Genomic DNA, 17,805 nt, shown 5'->3' on the forward strand with positions numbered 1-17,805 from the left:
GCCTTCAGCTGCGCAATCGCGCAGCAGCTCCTCCGAAAACTTTAAATAACGCTACTTCGGGAATCTCAAGGACGGACCCCTGAAGCTATGTAAGGTTTTGACTTGTCCTAATTAGTTTATCTTGGAATTTTAGTGACTTTTGACCTACGATTTAGTGACTTTTGACCTACGAAGCATTAAAGAAGTGTAGAAGGGTGTCAGACGCCGAATTCACTACTTTACCGCAAATCGATTCAATAAGAAAGTTTGGATGGATCGTCGGTTGTAATGTTTCCTGAGTTTCATTTTTCGATGTTTTCTTCTTTTATTATGGAGTAGTTTATTATAGGGTCCGATAGACATGGCGTATTGAGCATTCTTTTTGGAATTTAACTCTTGTTTATTGCTTGAATTCGCTAATAGAGTTTTGCATTAAATTGCATAATTGTTTACTATTTTATTTAATCGAAGGAGGAATAGTTTAGCAACCTCTTTGCATTATCTTGTTTGGTTTGAAATCAATATTTCTTCTGAGTAATCGAAAGAGCTCGTTCAAATTATTGGTTGTACCAAGAGGAAAAATATTCGAAAGATGTTGTTCCTCGAGACTAAACCATTAACGGATTCTTCCATATATGTTCACAGACTTGTCATTAGTTTATTTCAAAGAGTTTAGTTTTAATCGGAAGAGGAATCTAAACCCTAAGAATAACCTAATTAACTATTGAATTCGTGAGAATCAATAAAACCTTAGAAGTGAATTTCGAACAGAGTTAGGTCCCAATAATTATCTTGCATCTGTCTTGTCTATTACCCTTGCTTCTCCTATTGATAGTAATCGCTGTTTCTCGTTATCGATTGTCTTTAACTACGATCTTATTCGTTAATCATGGTTTAGTGCCACAACAATATAAAGATATTATTTTCCTGAATAATATTAAGCAAATTTTGTTTGAGTAATTATTTGCATCAATCTCTATGAAGACAATAACTGTACTATCTTTGACAAGCGAAGTGCTTAAATTATAGCATGTTTTGCGCTCGTCAAATCCTTACGTATCTATGGACATATTCACCATCAAATTCTACATCCATTAATTAACTCTTCTCCTCTACCCTAGCCCCTCCTGATTAACGCAAAATGGGCACGCATCTAATAGAGAAAACTCCATATGAGTGATGGTATAGCAAAACCGTTCTAGACTTTAAATACACACTAATTCAGAGCTTATCAACATATGACGGTTTTAAAATTGATCAATTTAGGGGTTTGTTACGAAGGAAAAAATGTTTTTTTGAAAATAAGTAGTTTTTTAACTTATTTTTTTGTGTTTGATACGTAAGCAAAATATATTATAAAAAATATATGTGTATAATCTAGGAAAACACTATAGAAGTTGGAGGAAGGGATGTTGAAGGGTGGGGAGGAGACAATCAATATGGAATTTCAATTGTTTTTCATAGTTTTATTGAGGAAGTCATTTTCCTCATTTTTTAAGGAATTTGCTTTCTAGAGAAAATATTCCCCAAAAATTCTAACCAGCCCAACATGAAAATTTTGAAAAACATTTTCTAAAAAATAGTTTCCTCCATACCCAACGCACCCTAAGTTTATGATGTATGTTAAAATTGAATAATTGTGAAGGCAACGGATGCATCTGAGTTTAAAAAGCATGTATTGCCAACCGTAATTTTTTTCATATAAACCTATATAGTTGCAAATCAGGTGGCTCGTTGTATTCCTGTCCTAAATCTGTAATTAACTTATTCACACTCATATTGTAAGTTATTTTTACACTATCATTAGTGTATTTTAAGGGTGTTGTTCGTAGGATGCGCAGGGGAAGAAGGACCGGGCCTGACGAGATTCCTGAGAAATTTTAGAAGAGTGTAGGCAGAGCAGGTTTGGAGTGGTTAAGATGGCGAAGACGCCCCGAAGAATGGAGGTTGAGTACAATGATTTCTTTGTACAAGAACAAGGGTGACATTCAAAGTTGCAACAACTATAGAGGTATAAAGCTGCTAAGCCACTCTATGAAAGTGTGGGAAAGAGTGGTGGAGATAAGGGTGAGGAGAGGCGTGTCTATTTGGAAAGAACCAATTCAAATTCGAGCCGGGCCACTCAACTACAGAAGTCATTCATCTTGTGAGGAGACTGGTGAAGCAGTATAGGGAGAGGAATAAGGACTCATACATGGGATTCATCGATCTACAAAAGGCTTACGACAAAGTGTCAAGGGAGGTTCTATGGAGATTCTTGGAGGCTAGAGGGATACATGTGGCATACACTAGGGAGATCAAGGACATGTATGATGGAGCCAAGACCAGGATAAGGACAGTGGAAGGAGACTCGGAGCACTTCCCAGTTGTGACGGGGTTGCACTATGGATCAGCTCTTAGCCCATTTTTATTTGCCTTGGTGATGGATGGATTGACGCGGAAAATTCAAGGTGAGGTGCCATGGTGTATGTTATTTGCGGATGACATAGTCTTGATTAACGAGACTCGTAGCGGAGTTAACGCTAAGCTGGAGGATTTGAGACAAACTCTGGAGTCTAAAGGCTTCAAGTTGAGTAGGACTGAGACAGAGTACTTGGAGTGCATGTTCAGTGACATACCGCATGAGGATGACGTGGGGCTTGGTACCCAGGCCATCCAAAAGAAGAAAAGTTTCAAGTATCTTGGGTCTATTATACAAGAAAATGAGGATATTGATAATGATGTCACACACCGTATTGGCGCAGGGTGCATGTAATGGAGGCTCACTTCCAGTGTGTTGTGTGATAAGAAGGTTCCACCTAAACTTAAAGGCAAGCTTTACTAAGTAGTGGTTAGACTGACTTTGTTGTATGGGACGGAGTATTGGTCAGTCAAGAACCCTCACGTGCAGAAGATGAAAGTTACGGAAATGAGAATGTTGTGATGGATGTGTGGGCACACTAGGAGAGATAGGATTAGGAATGAAGATATCTGGGACAAGTTTGGAGTGGCCTCGGTGGAGGACAAGATGCGGGAAGCGAGGCTGAGATAGTTTGGGCATGTGAAGAGGAGAGACACCGATGCCCCAGTGCGGAGGTGTGAGAGGTTGGCTACGGATGGTTTCAAGAGAGTTAGAGGCAGGCCGAAGAAGTATTAGGGAGAGGTTATTAGACAGGACATGACGCAGTTCCAGTTTACCGAGGACATGACCTTAGATAGGAGGTTATGGAGTAGAGGTAGGCCGAAGAAGTATTGGGGAAAGGTGATTAGACAGGACATGGCGCAGTTCCAGCTTACCGAGGACATGACCTTAGATAGGAGGTTATGGAGGACGCATATTAGGGTAGAAGGCTAGTAGGTAGTCTCGCTTACCCTTTTATACTAGTAGTCACAGTTTTTCCTAGTAGTCTCTTGTCTTTGTTTTATGCTACTATATGCTGTGTATTATACTTCGATAATTTATTTATCTATGGTAGCTACTGCTTCTTCTTTTTCAAACTGTATTATCATGGTTTTTTTCGCTTTCGTTATTTCATTTTCATACTGCTTTGAATTGCTTGTCCTTGTCTGACATTTTTTGCCATGTTTTCGCTTGAGCCGAGGGTCTTTCGGAAACAGCCTCCCTACCTTCCAAGGTAGGGGTAAGGTCTGCGTACACTTTACCCTCTCCAAACCCCATATTGTGGGATTTCACTGGGTATGTTGTTGTTGTTGTTGTTATTTATAATGTATTTTAAGTTATCAAATTAGAAATTTAGAATTTGTATGGATTATTTTTTATGTATATATAGTAGATGTTGAAACCCCTTAAACTTCTTCATATGTTTATTTTTTTATATTTTGAACCCTCTCGGAGGAAATCCTGACTCCGCCACTGGTTGTTGCTGTAGGTCATCTTAATATGATGGTATAAGAAACTACATAGTGCTAGTGAACAATAGTTACACTCATTTGTACAATAACTCCATACATCAATAGATAATTTCAATTAATGCCTGTACCATTTGAAGTTTAAAAATTATTTATATTGACGGTGTATCTGATGTGATTTAACAGAAGCACAAAAAGTAGTTACACATATTAGTATAGGCATATTCGAAAAATTGATTTATTGATTTATCTAAGTTATTACAAAAAATGGAGGTGGAGATAACGATAGTTCAATTATAACGTTCACGAGATTAATCACTAAACAGAAATGCTCAAAGAAGGTAGTTAGCAAATATGAATGATAACATATTTGATGTTGATAGGTGGTTAATTAAAGAAAAGCATGATTTTGCTTTTAAGAAGGCTAATGAATTATGACTCATTTTGTATGTTATGCCTCTCACCTACCCAACCCATGTTCTCAGTTTCATTGGATTTCGGACCATAAAGAAAAAAGCATCTTAGCTTTTCTTCCTCTTTTTGTTTGACAAGAAACTAAAATTACATTAATTAACTAAATCGAACTAATAATAAGACAGGTAGCACGGTTTTAATTATTGAAATAAAGCATGCAAATGTTTGCCTGAATTAGGAAGCTTTTAGCGAGCACCTAACTGTACCAAGCGAACCAACTTTGTTTACAATGATTCAATAATCGAACACATTCAACCATCACAATTAAATAACATACTTCGTCTAAAACTTACTAGTTCAACTAATTCTAATTCATGGGGCATGTAATCTATTAAAAAGGGAAGCATTCCCTATCAAAAATATTTTTATGTTCGGGGTCCGAATCCAAGACCTCTAGTATTCCGTTGAAATTTCTGCATAGATTGCCCTTCAAACGCATTGGTCTTTAACTTTTGCCCCTCATATATGTGATCTTTAATTTTTGTCTATGTTGCTCATTTGATGAAAATATCCAGAACTGCTTCGCTTGGCATAAGTTCTGTAATATTTTTATCTTCGAAAACTGAACTTTTGCCTCGCGCAGCACAAGTTCTATAAAAATTAAGTTATGTGGCATATATTGTGTAGTACTTTTCAGATTATGTTAAGTGTTGAAAGTTTTGACATGTCCAACATAATTTGTGGGATGTTATAATACTTGGGTCGAGCAAAATGTAAATTTTGCCGACCGAAATCAAAACTTATGCCATTTTCCAAATTATGTTGACTGTTGAAAGTTTGTCGTGTCCGGCATAAATTGTGGGATGCTATGATACATATGCCGAACTAAATGTAAACTTTGCCGAGCGAAATCAACACTTATGCCTCGCCAAAAGTGTTGAAGGGAAAAAATTAAAGACCACATATTTGAGGGCCAAAAATTAAAGATCACCCCGAAATAGGGACATTTGTGCGAATGACCCTATTCCCTCCCAAGTATCGGTAAAACAGTAATTCATCCAAAATTAGCCGGTTTATCCTTTCAAAGGAAAACGAAAAGAAATAACTTGTATAAATCAGTGGAACAGATATAAAGAGCATTTAGTGACTTTAACTACAGGTAATGCAAGTAAAACACACACCGCGAGGAAGAGAGGGTTTTTGAAGTGCCAACTATCAAGTTGCCCTCGCCATTAAATGCCTAAATGGTGTTGCTCCACATTGCTAATTTAAGGTGATAATAAGGTTTCTGTACTTCATACATAGAGGAGTTCCATTAATAAATGTACACTAAGAGGAGGTCGTTTGGTGGGATGTATTGGAGAAAATAATGCATGTATTAGCTTTGGAATTACTAATCCCTTGTTTGATACACTTTTTCAACCTATGTATAACTAATACATAGCAAAACATTGTATTAGCAATACCAAGACTATTAATACATGCTTATGGTTAAAGATAAAATTGCCCTTGAAGTCCTCAAAGCAAAAGAATGTGAAGGATATTTTTGTAAAGAAATAGTTTTTAGAAATTATGCAATGCATGTTATTTTTAATGCACCACACCAAACAGTCTATAAGAAATAATCTCAGCATAACTAATCCCTGCACTACTAATACACCCTATTCAGTACTATGCTTATAACGACCCCTGCAGTTGAACTTCAAGAGAAGACCCTGACATAATAAGGGTTGCAGTAAAATCAACTATAATGATCACATAAAAATCTAATAGGGATCACCATAATTATGCTCTCCCCACAAAGAGAATCACAACCATTACAACAGTTTTACACACCAATAGCAGTATACAATTGAGTCTCTCACCTTAGAAGAAAATAAGGATCAAAAGCATCCCAAGCTGACTCATCAGTAGTCTTTTGGCTCAAATCACACGAACCTTCACAGATCATTTTGTTGTGTAACTTAACTGCTAATATGAATAAATTAGAGATTAAAGGATTTGTAAGGAATGGTTGTATGGCCTCACCAATTTCTTGAACTTCAGGGAGCATCAACTTTCTATCTTCTGGTTTCCCATTAAAAATACAGTTTGATAAGGCATAAAAGGCAAGTATATTTGCATAAAGAGGTAAGAAGGCATCTTTGTGGTTTCCAAACCCACCAATCCATTCAAATCCTCCCTGTGCAGCAACATAATCTTTGGCAAATACTACTAACTTCCGCGCAAACCGCCGCCTCCAGTTTTGCAAAAAGTCCCTCACATCATGTATGTCACTGGGTTCACCTAACGAAAACTTTGAGGTTGTAAGCTTCTCCAAGTGAGAACAACATATCTGGCATATCAAAAGTTTTTCTTCATGATGGTTGTCAATCTCTTTGTCAAAGACACGTTTGATAAGATCTCCTTCGGAAATAACACAAGAATGGTTAGCAGAATCAAGAACCCTGCGGCAAAGGAAATCAAGGTAGTCAACACAGTGACCAAAAATTGATGAAAGATGCTCGAAGCTCCTCTCAATCACTTGCTCTACTTGGCTTGGAACCACTCCTGTCAGGAAGCTTCTTTCATAACTTTTAGATGTAAGACAATTTTGGACATCCACGGCAAGTTTCCTCCTAAGACTCTCATCTTCATCCTCAAGAAGCCTAATGCACGTAAACCATAAAGCCAGGATTTTATGGGCATACATATTAACCACCATTTCTTGCTTGAAAGAGGAACACCAATTGCCATCAGGAATTTGGTTACCGTAGACTGAAGGACCAATAACCTCGGCTTCGTCCAACAAACCAGATGCTATCATAGACTCTGCAGCCGCCCTACGCATGTTTACAGGCTCTGACGCATCGCTGTGTTGTTCAATTAGGTCAACATAATAGCTGATACACTCGTAAAAGACAGATGATTTAGATGGATCATCATGGTGGCTGAATTCACCAACTTTGACATTTTGCAAGCTTACAACTGAACTACTCAGTGAGCTGACAAAATGTTTTATACAAATCCCCATGCAACAAAGAAGCATCTCTCGGGTCTTTGAATGCCTAGTGACCTTGTACAAGGAAACCACCTTGTCCCAGAACTTGAGCACGGACTCGCTATCCATAGCACCAAATAATTTAGGATAACATTCTTCTCCATTATTGTGATACTCCTGCAGACTCCAGCTGTAGATAATCTTCAAAATGTAGTTCAAACATTTATGGTTCTTGTCCAAAGTTAAAAGCTTCATCATAGTGGTCTGGAGATCGATGCTGGTCAAGCAACTTCTCTTTATCTCACTATAGTCTGGTGTCTTGAGAAATAAAAGAAACCACTTCAGTGTTGCAATCCGAACTTCATATGAAGTGTCAGAGATTGAACGTATTAGCCTTTCCTGGAACCTGCTGAAAGAAATCTCATTTACGGATATGTTCGATAAGTTTGAACCAGAAGGAGGGCCTTTTGATCGTACTAACAGATACTCTTCGGCAGCTTCTTTAGATGTTTGGTAAACACAATTGAAATATGAACATGCAGCTTGTTTCCGAAGTTCTGAGATAGTTGGATCAAAATATGTTGGTGCAGTAGCCACTCCTAAATCTAAACATTCTGAAGATGACCTCCAAAGGAGGTCCCAAATGACATCAATATTTTTGCTCGTTTGACATGTTCTTGCAACACTCAGCATATTATCTAGCACCTTCAAAAAACAGCCGTTGATAATTGGGCAAGGACATTGCTCAGGACTCCCAATCCATGAACGTGAAGCAAGAACATGAATCAATTCAGTAAGAATATTATCTTTTTGGGAAACATCAGCTAGATCTCTGCAGTTCGTATCTAGAAGAGAGCTCAACTGTAATAGCATCCCATGAAGTGAATTAAAAGAACTATTTACTCTGTTGGATGACACAGACGACTCAGGATTCACAACGTGCTCCCCCGTGCCAGGTAACTCAGAGGCAATATTTAGGAGAACTAGTGGAAGCTTTTCATTAGACACTAGACCTGTTAGAGCTCTTGATGCGAGAACACGAATACGAAGATTGCTCTGGACTGAGCATTTCCTGATGAATGGCATGAAAAGGAAAGGATCCAGGGAATCACCAGCTTCACTTGCAATTGGAGAAGGCTTGAGTCGAGAAAAGAGAATCAGGACTGGACATAAGCTGGGATGAACAACTTTAGCCAGGTTGGACCTTAAATGTTCAGATGATCCATCCAAGAGTGACTCTGTTGCAATTTTTAGCTCATTAAATAAAAATGGATGCAAGGAAGGGTACCTACAAGACGAACAGTCAGAAAAATGATTAGAGCATCTGTTTTGTTAGACACTGTGCTTTCCTTAAAACAAGACATTGCATCAATCCTAACCACAAATATAACACCTAATGAACATAAGAATAGAATCTCCAGAAGTCAGAAATAATGATTACTGATGACTTCGTCATCTTCTTACAGATTCAATTTTTTCAACTCAAATGTTTGGTCAACACATCAGAACAATGCAAGATAAATGACAAATGCAATCAAATAATAGTATTGGTTCAGAAATACACATCAAGGCAACCAAAAAAGAGTAGAAAATTCTATCCCAATATTTAAAACATGACATGAAAAAAAAAAAAAAAAAATTTTTAGACCAGGGGTGGGGATAGATTTGAGGTTAATTTGGGGGGAAAGAGGAGCATGTCAATGTAATTGGTCTACAAGTAATCATTCTTTTCATACAATATGCACAACAAAAGATAAGAGGTGTGAAAGATCTCTATGAGCATGTTCACTATATGGACAACTTCCTCCAAGTTAAAGCAAAGCCTACAACTTTTTGGAATCTAATATTCCAACAAAACATCAAGAAGCGAACAACTTGTCAACACTACACTCATAATATGGTACTTCCTCCGTCCCAATTTAAGTTATGGCGTTTGACTGGGCACGGAGTTTAAGAAAGAAAAAAAATTGAAACTTATAGTCTAGGACATTCCATATATATTTTTGTGGCTATATAAATCATCTCATTAAGGGTAAAATGGGATGTTTAAAGTTGGATTGTTTCTAAATAAATAAAGGTGTCACTTGTTTTGGGGACAGACTATAAAGGAAAGAACAACAACAACATACCCAGTGTAATCCCCCAAGTGGGATCTGCGAGGGTAGAGTGTACACAGACATTACCCCTACCTTGGGAGGTAGACTATAAAGGAAAGTATATCACATTAATTGGGACAGTCGCAGTAATATATATATGCATAAATATAAAAACTAAAACAAATTTACATTTATACATTACTATTTTTTATTTTTCAAAAAAAAAAATTCAAGATTACAGATATAGGACATTCATGTATAATTTGTATGTCTTCAATATACCACTACTAATTTATAGGTCAATTGAAGATAGACTTGTTGGTTCCTCTTGGTCATTTTTTCATTTTATCCGGTACTTATAAACCAAAACAAGAAGACATACTACGCCAAACTAGTTTTAACTGGTAGAACAAGATATTTAGTGCTACATGAAAAATATGAGGATTAGAGAAGCTTGTGGTCCATATAATATTTTTTTTTTGAAATGGTAACAAGTTTGTATTGATTCACAAAAAGGGTCGTTAAGCCATAATTACAGAGGGAAAGAAACATGAAGACTAGTAAGCCAGAAAAAAAAAAACTGTCTACTAGTCTAAAGAGACTCTAAAACTTATAGTAGAGACTCTGTGTCTTCTACGTACTCTTGTTTACACCAAAAATAAAAAAGCACAATGCAACTGAGTTTCATCTTTTGAATTGGATTGCTTTTGTTTTCAAAACATCTTGAATTCCTTTCCTTCCAATGCATACTAAGAAGTGATAAGTGGTAGGATGCTCGATGAGTGGAGGAGTACCCTACTCCCAATATAAGAACAAGTGAGATATCCAAAGTTGTGCAAACTATCGTGGCATTGAACTCATGATTCATACGATGAAATTCTACAAAAGAGTGATAGAATGTAGACTTGGGAATACAACGAGAGTCACGGAGAACCGGTTCAGATTTATGCCCAGTAGACCTACAAAGGACGCAATATCCGTGCTAAGAAAACTGTCGGAATTCATCGCGAAAGGAAGGAAGATCTACATATGGTTTTCATTGACCTAGAGAAAGCATATGATAGAGTGCCACAAAAGGTTCTTTGGTGGATGATGGAGAAGAAAGGAATTCATATTAAATATATAAATGTCATAAATGACATGTGAAGGAGTCGTTACTACCGTGAGAACAGTAGTAGGAGATACAAACGAGCACGATTGCACCAAGTGATAAGTCTTTGATGAGAGAAGAGTTTTATCTGATTTTTAAATTTGAAAAGCAACATTTTCCTCCAATTGCAAGGAACAATACAACCATCCAACGAATATAAACAATAACTTAGTAGAAGCATATGATCAAAGGTCCAACAAAATTAAGACAACATATAGATAATTATAGATGATCAAATAGAGGCACATACACAAAGCATAGAAAATTATGATATATAAAGATCATAAGAGACCCATCACGTTATACCTATGAAAGAATTCAAGCCCAGTTATAGCGCGCCTGACTGATGCTCGCTTGTGCACGTTCAGAAATCCAATCATGCGACGTACCAAAGCAGTATAAGCAAGACAGGCACTGTTCCGTACCTCCCAGTGTGGAGACGAGAAACAGCGTATCGAGATAATCAAAGCCTCAGCAGAAAAACCTGATGTATCAGTTGCTAGGTTGGTATCATTAAAAGCAGCTTTAAGGACATTGAAAGCATGCACAGTAGGAACAACACCCTCATCTCGAATCTTTGAGATCCTTTCAGCTTCATATATATCAGATACAATTTTAGAAAAAATAGCTGGGCCAGCCTCCACAAAACCATTGCAGGCATCGGCACTGAAACTGTTTGATTCACTATGATCTGTTAAAGACTTATTAGCCACATCTACTAACCACCGTAATGCCCTTGGCAAAAGACTTTTTGGTGTGCCCTGTGGCTCTGAAAGGAAAAAGGCAATAAATGCTGCAGGAATACCAGCACTTCTCCTTAGGAGATCATCCACTGTTTGTCCCTTGGCTATTGTTCGTTCCATAAGTTGCTCCATCCAAGACTCAGTCAACCTACAAAGTCTGGAAAAAAGGAAAAGCAACCTTAGCAAATGAATTCAGAATGTATGTCTTTTATCTTTGGTGTGAACTTCTCTGCTGTGATCCTAACAATGATATTCCAGCATTGTCAAATGCAATAGTATCAGAAGTTATCTGTTAGAAGCTACTTTGAACAGACACCAAAAAGAAAATCAGCAGCCAGCTTTCAAATAAAAATGTTATCAAGCTGGAGAAATGGTGCCAAAAAGGAAAGTATTACTTCTTCCGTCACTCTTAAAAAGAGAACAGCAGTGTTATAGTTTATACTGTTTGTCATCTATATAACCTATTACAATTTTGGTTTTCAGTTTTGTGCATATGCAATATTCGTTTTTTTTTTTTTTAATCGTTTTTTCCATTTGTATTTTTCCTTGAAGGGGCAATGCAAAGGGAGGGATGAAATTGGAAGAAAACAGCGGTAAATTGGTATCTCCAAAGAAACAGGAATCGAAAGAAAAGAATAAAGGATAGACCTGAATAACAATAACAAAGTAGCGAATGAGTTAACAGGAATGCCTTATGACCTTATCTACTGTGTGCAAGTCAACACCTCTGTCACAGAGCAAACAAAAGATAAAACTATTCCACAGCACAAATTCAGATATCTCCTTTTTCCTGTGAATTGACAAGACATGAGTGAGCAGCTCACGACTGCGCGAAAGCGAGTTTTAAAAGATTCAAATTTAAATATATCTTTCATTATGACCTCACTAAACACTTATTGCTATATGAATCTTCCAACAACTGAAGATTAAAAGTTGACTTCTCTAAGAGGCGGCATGATAAGAGATTAAGAGGCGCTGAAAACCTTTAAGATGTCACCTACTGCATCGACCTGAAGCAAGTTTGGGAGTGACTTTTTTGGCTCTCCTTTTCCTTTCAGATTTTGTTTATTTTTTTTTATCTTTACAGCTTACAAGCTACTCAGGCTTACAATTTTTCGATGTCACTTGTACAAGAAGTGTACAAGAAGGCAAGCGAGCTGAGCTCAATCTCATTTATTTTAAGCTACTACGACTCAAGCATCTCCTATACCAGGTTCTCTAGTTCGCGAACCCAATGGGCTGGAGAAATTCCCTTTTTACTTTTTACCCTTCCCACATTGGAAAAACCCATGGTACAAAGAAGAATAACCCTTAGAAGGGGTTGCAGCACTGAAGGCTTTGCTGATCACAACGACTGGATTCTCCCCCTTTCTTGGCATCTGCTTCCCCACATCTCTGTACCAGCCATCTGTCCAAGGTTCCTCCCATTGAAATCGGTCATTCTTAGATGAACAATGAGAATATCTTCATTTTCAGATAAATTTTTTTTTTTTTTGATGACAAGGGAACCCGCAGCCGCCACCCTTCGGGTGCGCACAGGGTAAACCCCACCCCTGTGCAATAGCTCGCAAACCACAATATAATTAACAAGCAGCTAGATGTAAAAGATATGTCAGCTGTGAAACCACAATTCAATTTTCTGACGCTAGAGATAATTCTGAAATTATTTTAAGCGAAACCATGGATAAGAATGCCGCTTACAGCTTTGGCACTGGAATTCCTGCAAAAACAAATAAGCATATAGAAAATATGACTGCAGATATAAATAGAATCCAGTACAGATACCTTGCATCATTTGAACAAAGCAATCGATTGCAAAGCGCAGTAAATCCAGCCCTTGTCTTATCAATAGCACCATTATGCTTCATTTTCAAAAGGACTTCCAAGAAATGGTTGCCAATTACCTCGAGTTGTTTCACATCAAGCATTGCGCCAGATGTCCCATTGGATAAATCAGTTTCATGAACAACTTGGCAACCTGATTCTGAAACATTTGAAGCAGGCAAAGGAACTTTTCTTATTATTGTTCCCAAAAGAAGGCTTACCTGAAACAATGTAGATGGAAAGAAATTAATCCTTCTGGAAATTTTAAGCATATAAACTTCATATAGTTTATTACAATTCAGAATCCTTCTTTTTTTTTCTTTTTATAAAAGTGGTGTTCAGGCCAGCTTGTGCACACTTCGCTACTATTCCACCAAGTACCTACTACCTCCCAGCAGCACAGGTACCGAATAACTCTACCCATCACGGCTTAAGGAAATGGGGGAAAATCACCTAGTATTTATTATTCCTTCTTTAGCCACACAAAGGCTGTACTAGAGGGGGAAGGGTAGAATATGCGTTTTATCGCCATAAATTGAAATACGAACTGTAAAGTTACTAGACCTGAGTACAAAGCAGCAAGGAAAAGAATGATGACGGCACAAGGATGAGTGATGACATAATTTAACCATTAACATCATATAAGTTTCATTAAATAGTTAGCTACTTGGACAAATGGGATAAATAGTCAGTCTTATTACCTCTTTCATAGCAAGCCAACAACCAACCATAACTATCTGCTCAGTTCGCCTGCCCTCCTGCTTCACTTCTGTATTTTGTACCTTGTCTGAGGTAGATACGGATTCATCCACTTCATGAGGAACCTCTAGCAAAAGAGCATCATCACCCATTTCCTCCATATCATCAGGTAAGTACCAAGCATCAGCTGATACCACCCCAAGGGCCAACGAAGTTATCCGCATGACCAACTCCAAAATCTTCTCCAATACCACTTTCATTTCGGATGTACTGCAGACTATTGCATCAGAATCCCAGTCAAGTTCCTCAAATGTGTATCGAAGAGCAAGCAAAGCACCATGAACGAAGCTGTTCTTGCACGCTTCTGAAAGATCCTTCTCTCCATCCTGAACAACTGCCTCCAGCCAATCAATTAGTGATCTTAAATATTCTATTGCTGGAGGTGCAAGCTTACGAGCCTTATTCTCCCCGTTTGGCAGCTTGGACAGCGGTTGAGGGGATCCATCGTTAGCTGAGACGTTAACAACCCAACCAAGTTCCAAAACATACTTTCTGAATATAAGTCGTAAAGTCAGAGCTCCAGCATCACTTTCTCTGACACGTGGACTACAGACTAGCTTCTTAGCCCAAACAATTGCTTCACTAACCATGTCCTGGCTATTAATTCCAGGAAGAGGAGTAGGAAAATGCAGCAGAATACGAAAAGAACTCTCTCTAAGTCGGTCCCAACTATCAACAATTGATCCAACCAGCAATAGAGTTGATTCAGGTAAAAGAAGCCCCTTACTGTAGGGATAAAGAGAGAATTCAGGAGAAACAGCACCAACGTTTCCTTCTGATGGGACCACAATAGACCAAACATTTAGCATTATCAATAAAAGATCCATTGCCATTATCTTTCTCTCATATGGAGCAGAGGGGTAGCATGAAAAGAACAAAAAGCAACTCAACCACCTCATAAAGTTAAACAGTTCATCTGCCCTGTCTTGAAATGTATCCCCTGTTCCTTTAGCAATGGAATCTCTACTTGTGTCTTTCCCTGCAAGAGGTTGCCAGCTTCCCTGCTTAACCAGCCTCTCTAATGCTGTTCGAACCCGAGAAAAGAATTTCCGAAATAAGCTTGTCCACTTCATCTGGAAAGCAGTTGAGCAACATCTCATGTTCAAAGGAATTGCTACCTTCATCAGACTGAGTTCCAATGATGATGGCAAACTAGCAGTCTTTGGATTTATGAACAGAGATTCTGCTGCATCAATCCGAAGTGACTCATCACTATGCGTAAGCGCCAAAACCAGATATTTCTCTGGGACTTTTATTTCAATCCCCTTAATGCAGACAATAGCATCTCTGTTTTCCAAATTCTGCTCCACATCTTCCAGGGATAACAAAGAATTCTTACACCAATCGATATCCCCTTCTAGCAAAGCAAGTAAACGGGAAACCTTAAACAGTGAAACTAAAACAGCCACTCGCTCTTCAAGCGTGGGAGACACACCCCCAAAATCCAACTCAGTAAGAAATACTTCCCCATTGTCCAAACCACATCCGACGCCAATAAAAGCGAGCATCGGAAATATAGCATCAACATCCAGTTCAAGTAATACCGGCAGTGCATAGGTGTTAAGATTTGAGCGGAGTTTTGAATGTCCAGAAGCTAGGCCCGACAAAAGTGGAGGCAGGCAATAACGCCTATATTTGTTGTACCCATTTTCAATACCATCACTACTCCAATACTCATCACGTAAACACTCAAGGAAACACTTAAGAAATGTTGTTGAAGCACCACACACATCATCATCGATATACGCCTTTATCGTTTCAAACAACAGATCGGGGCTCATAGTTAAAAGTGTCTTTGCGCCCAGCCTCTTTGTAAGGGATGCTAAAGGAACATATCTTCCTTTGCAACGTGGTCCCAGGCGAAGGAGATCAAAAGCAACCTTCCTCATGAACAATTTCAACGTATCACTACCCTCTACCCACTGTAGACTGGCCTGAATGTCTAATAAGAGATCAAAAATAAGATGCACTTGTTTGACTGTTTGGCTCAAAGGATCTTCCAAATTATTCCACACTATTTGCAATAATCGTGTCCCAATTTCCTCAGAAATGGGATCATAATTTACTTCAAGACTTCCGTTTTTATCTAGCATTGACGTTTTCACTTGCTGCAGACAAATCTGCATCACGGTCAGAGCATGAAAATTGAAGTGACTGTCTATCGGATTCTCACAAAAGTTACAAAGCTCAGGCAAAATTGCATCATAAAGAATCATTTTGATTGATTTCCCGTTCTCTCCACAATCCCTAACACTATCATTTGATACAACAAACCCAACATTCAATACCGCCCTCGGGACCGCAGTTAAAATACCTCGAATCAAGCAAATTCTACTCAACGACGAAAACTTACTCAATTCATCAATCAAATCGCCCTTAAACGGGATTTTCTCAACTACGCCCTTAAACACAAACTCACTACACACAATCAAACCCTCATTATTAAAAATTCCTTCCATAATAAACAATCCAAGCTCTTCCGGGCTAAGACAAACCTGCAAAGCCACACAAAAACTCACCCCAGCCGCCACTAAACAATCCCTAGAAAATGATTCCGATTTCAAAATACTCAAAACAGTAACCAAAAACCTCTCTAAAACATCGCAAGCACCTGCATTATTAACCACAAACTTCAAAGGAAATCGTTGTAGCAAGTAATACATACACGATAACGCTTCTTGACATTGTTCCATAACAATCGGTGACGGTCTAGACCACTCATTAATATCAAGCAACACCTCATTCAACCCCAACACAACATCCAAACCAACCAACACCGCACACTCATCAACAACCTCCACCAAAAAACCTAATTTCGGTATGCTCATCATCGACAACGCAGCTCGCGAAACACAAAACCTCTTCCCATTCCCATTTTTCTCGTAATACTCCTCACAGAGTTTGCGGAAACAACTTTGGATCACGCCATGGAAATTCTTACACTTGATAAGCGCGGAAAGCAAAGTCCTATGCAAAGGCTGTGAGTTTTCAAGTAAAAGTATTTCGAGGTAAAATCTACAAGCTATGTCAATTGATGACTCATCACATGCGTTGTTGTTTGAGAGTAATAATAATTGGGAGAATGATGAAGCGAGGTTTTTGGCATGATTGAGTTGAGAATAAGTAGAGTTTAAGGAGATGAGTGTTTTTAGTGAGGTGTAGAATTGGTGTGTGGAAGGTGTTTGATGAAATGCATCAATGAAATATTGAGGGAATATAATGGCACTGTATGTGTAATGATGACGATGTTGCAACGCTCTCCATTTAGCTGACATTATTATTAGTAGTAATAATCAGTTTGTTGCCGGAGCTTGGTGGCGGCTTTGGTGGTCGTCGTTTGGGGTTTGAACAAGGGTTTTTAGAACAAGGTGGGAAATCAATTCATCCCTGCATTTTATTTTTATTTTTATTTTTTTAATCTTTTTTTGGTTTTTTGGTCTGGGTCGAGGAAAATAAGTGCTCCCTCCCTCCCATCCCAATTTATGGAACCGTTTGGCTATAAGAATCATTCACTTTTTTTCAGAGTATTTTTTTATTTTTTTTCAAAAATCATTGTTTGGCCATAAAAATTTCAAATACAAATCAAAACTTATTTTTCACTTTTTTCATAATCAAACCTTGTTGAAAAAGTACATTTCAACAACAAAATAGTATTTTCAAATATTATGACCAAACACAACTCTAACTCCAAAAATTCCAAAAAAAGTGAATTTGTTTTTTGTTTCTATGGCCAAACGCCTACTAAGAGTCTTATTTTCCTTTTTAGCCAAAAAAGAGTGTCTCTTTTAAAATATTTAGGACTCATTTGGCCATGAGAATTCTTCACTTTTTTCGTAAAATATTTTAATTTATTTGAAAATCAGCGGCTGGCTATGAAAATTTCAAATACAACTTGAATTTGGAATTTAAAAAGCCTCTTAAATCCTGTCTTAGACCATTGCATTTATTTTTTTCTTTCTCAAATTTTACCCTAAATATTTTATTTTTATAAAAATGACCCTATTTATATCA

General features: G+C 37.8%; 1 protein-coding gene across 2 annotated transcripts; it reads right to left on the bottom strand.

Moving 5' to 3' along the window:
- Nucleotides 1-5,972: 5,972 nt before the first annotated feature.
- On the bottom strand, nt 5,973-17,237 carry LOC132035894 (uncharacterized). 2 transcript variants are annotated; one of them, XM_059426047.1, is made up of 5 exons: nt 13,737-17,237; nt 12,997-13,256; nt 10,775-11,368; nt 6,933-8,510; nt 5,973-6,689 (listed from the first exon to the last, which is right to left on the bottom strand). In XM_059426047.1, exons 1-5 carry the CDS (start codon nt 17,067-17,069, stop codon nt 6,104-6,106), a joined length of 6,351 nt encoding a protein of 2,116 aa, XP_059282030.1. In that variant the 5' UTR covers nt 17,070-17,237; the 3' UTR covers nt 5,973-6,103. The 2 variants fall into 2 exon arrangements, with proteins under 2 accessions (XP_059282030.1, XP_059282029.1); XM_059426046.1 differs by having other exon boundaries at nt 5,973-8,510; nt 13,737-17,236.
- Between the last annotated feature and the right edge of the window lie 568 nt (nt 17,238-17,805).

Source organism: Lycium ferocissimum, chromosome 11 (assembly GCF_029784015.1).
Source record: "Lycium ferocissimum isolate CSIRO_LF1 chromosome 11, AGI_CSIRO_Lferr_CH_V1, whole genome shotgun sequence".
Lineage (NCBI taxonomy): Eukaryota > Viridiplantae > Streptophyta > Magnoliopsida > Solanales > Solanaceae > Lycium > Lycium ferocissimum.

Bases quoted from the DNA above. Each gene is read 5' to 3' on its own strand.
- LOC132035894 (XM_059426046.1), bottom strand. From the start codon at position 17,069: ATGTCAGCTAAATGGAGAGCGTTGCAACATCGTCATCATTACACATAC. The intron at 11,369-12,996 runs GTATCTGTACTG...CCTTTTTTCCAG, and splicing joins CTTTGTTCAAATGATGCAAG to ACTTTGTAGGTTGACTGAGT. The intron at 8,511-10,774 runs GTATAACGTGAT...TTCGTCTTGTAG, and splicing joins GGGCTTGAATTCTTTCATAG to GTACCCTTCCTTGCATCCAT.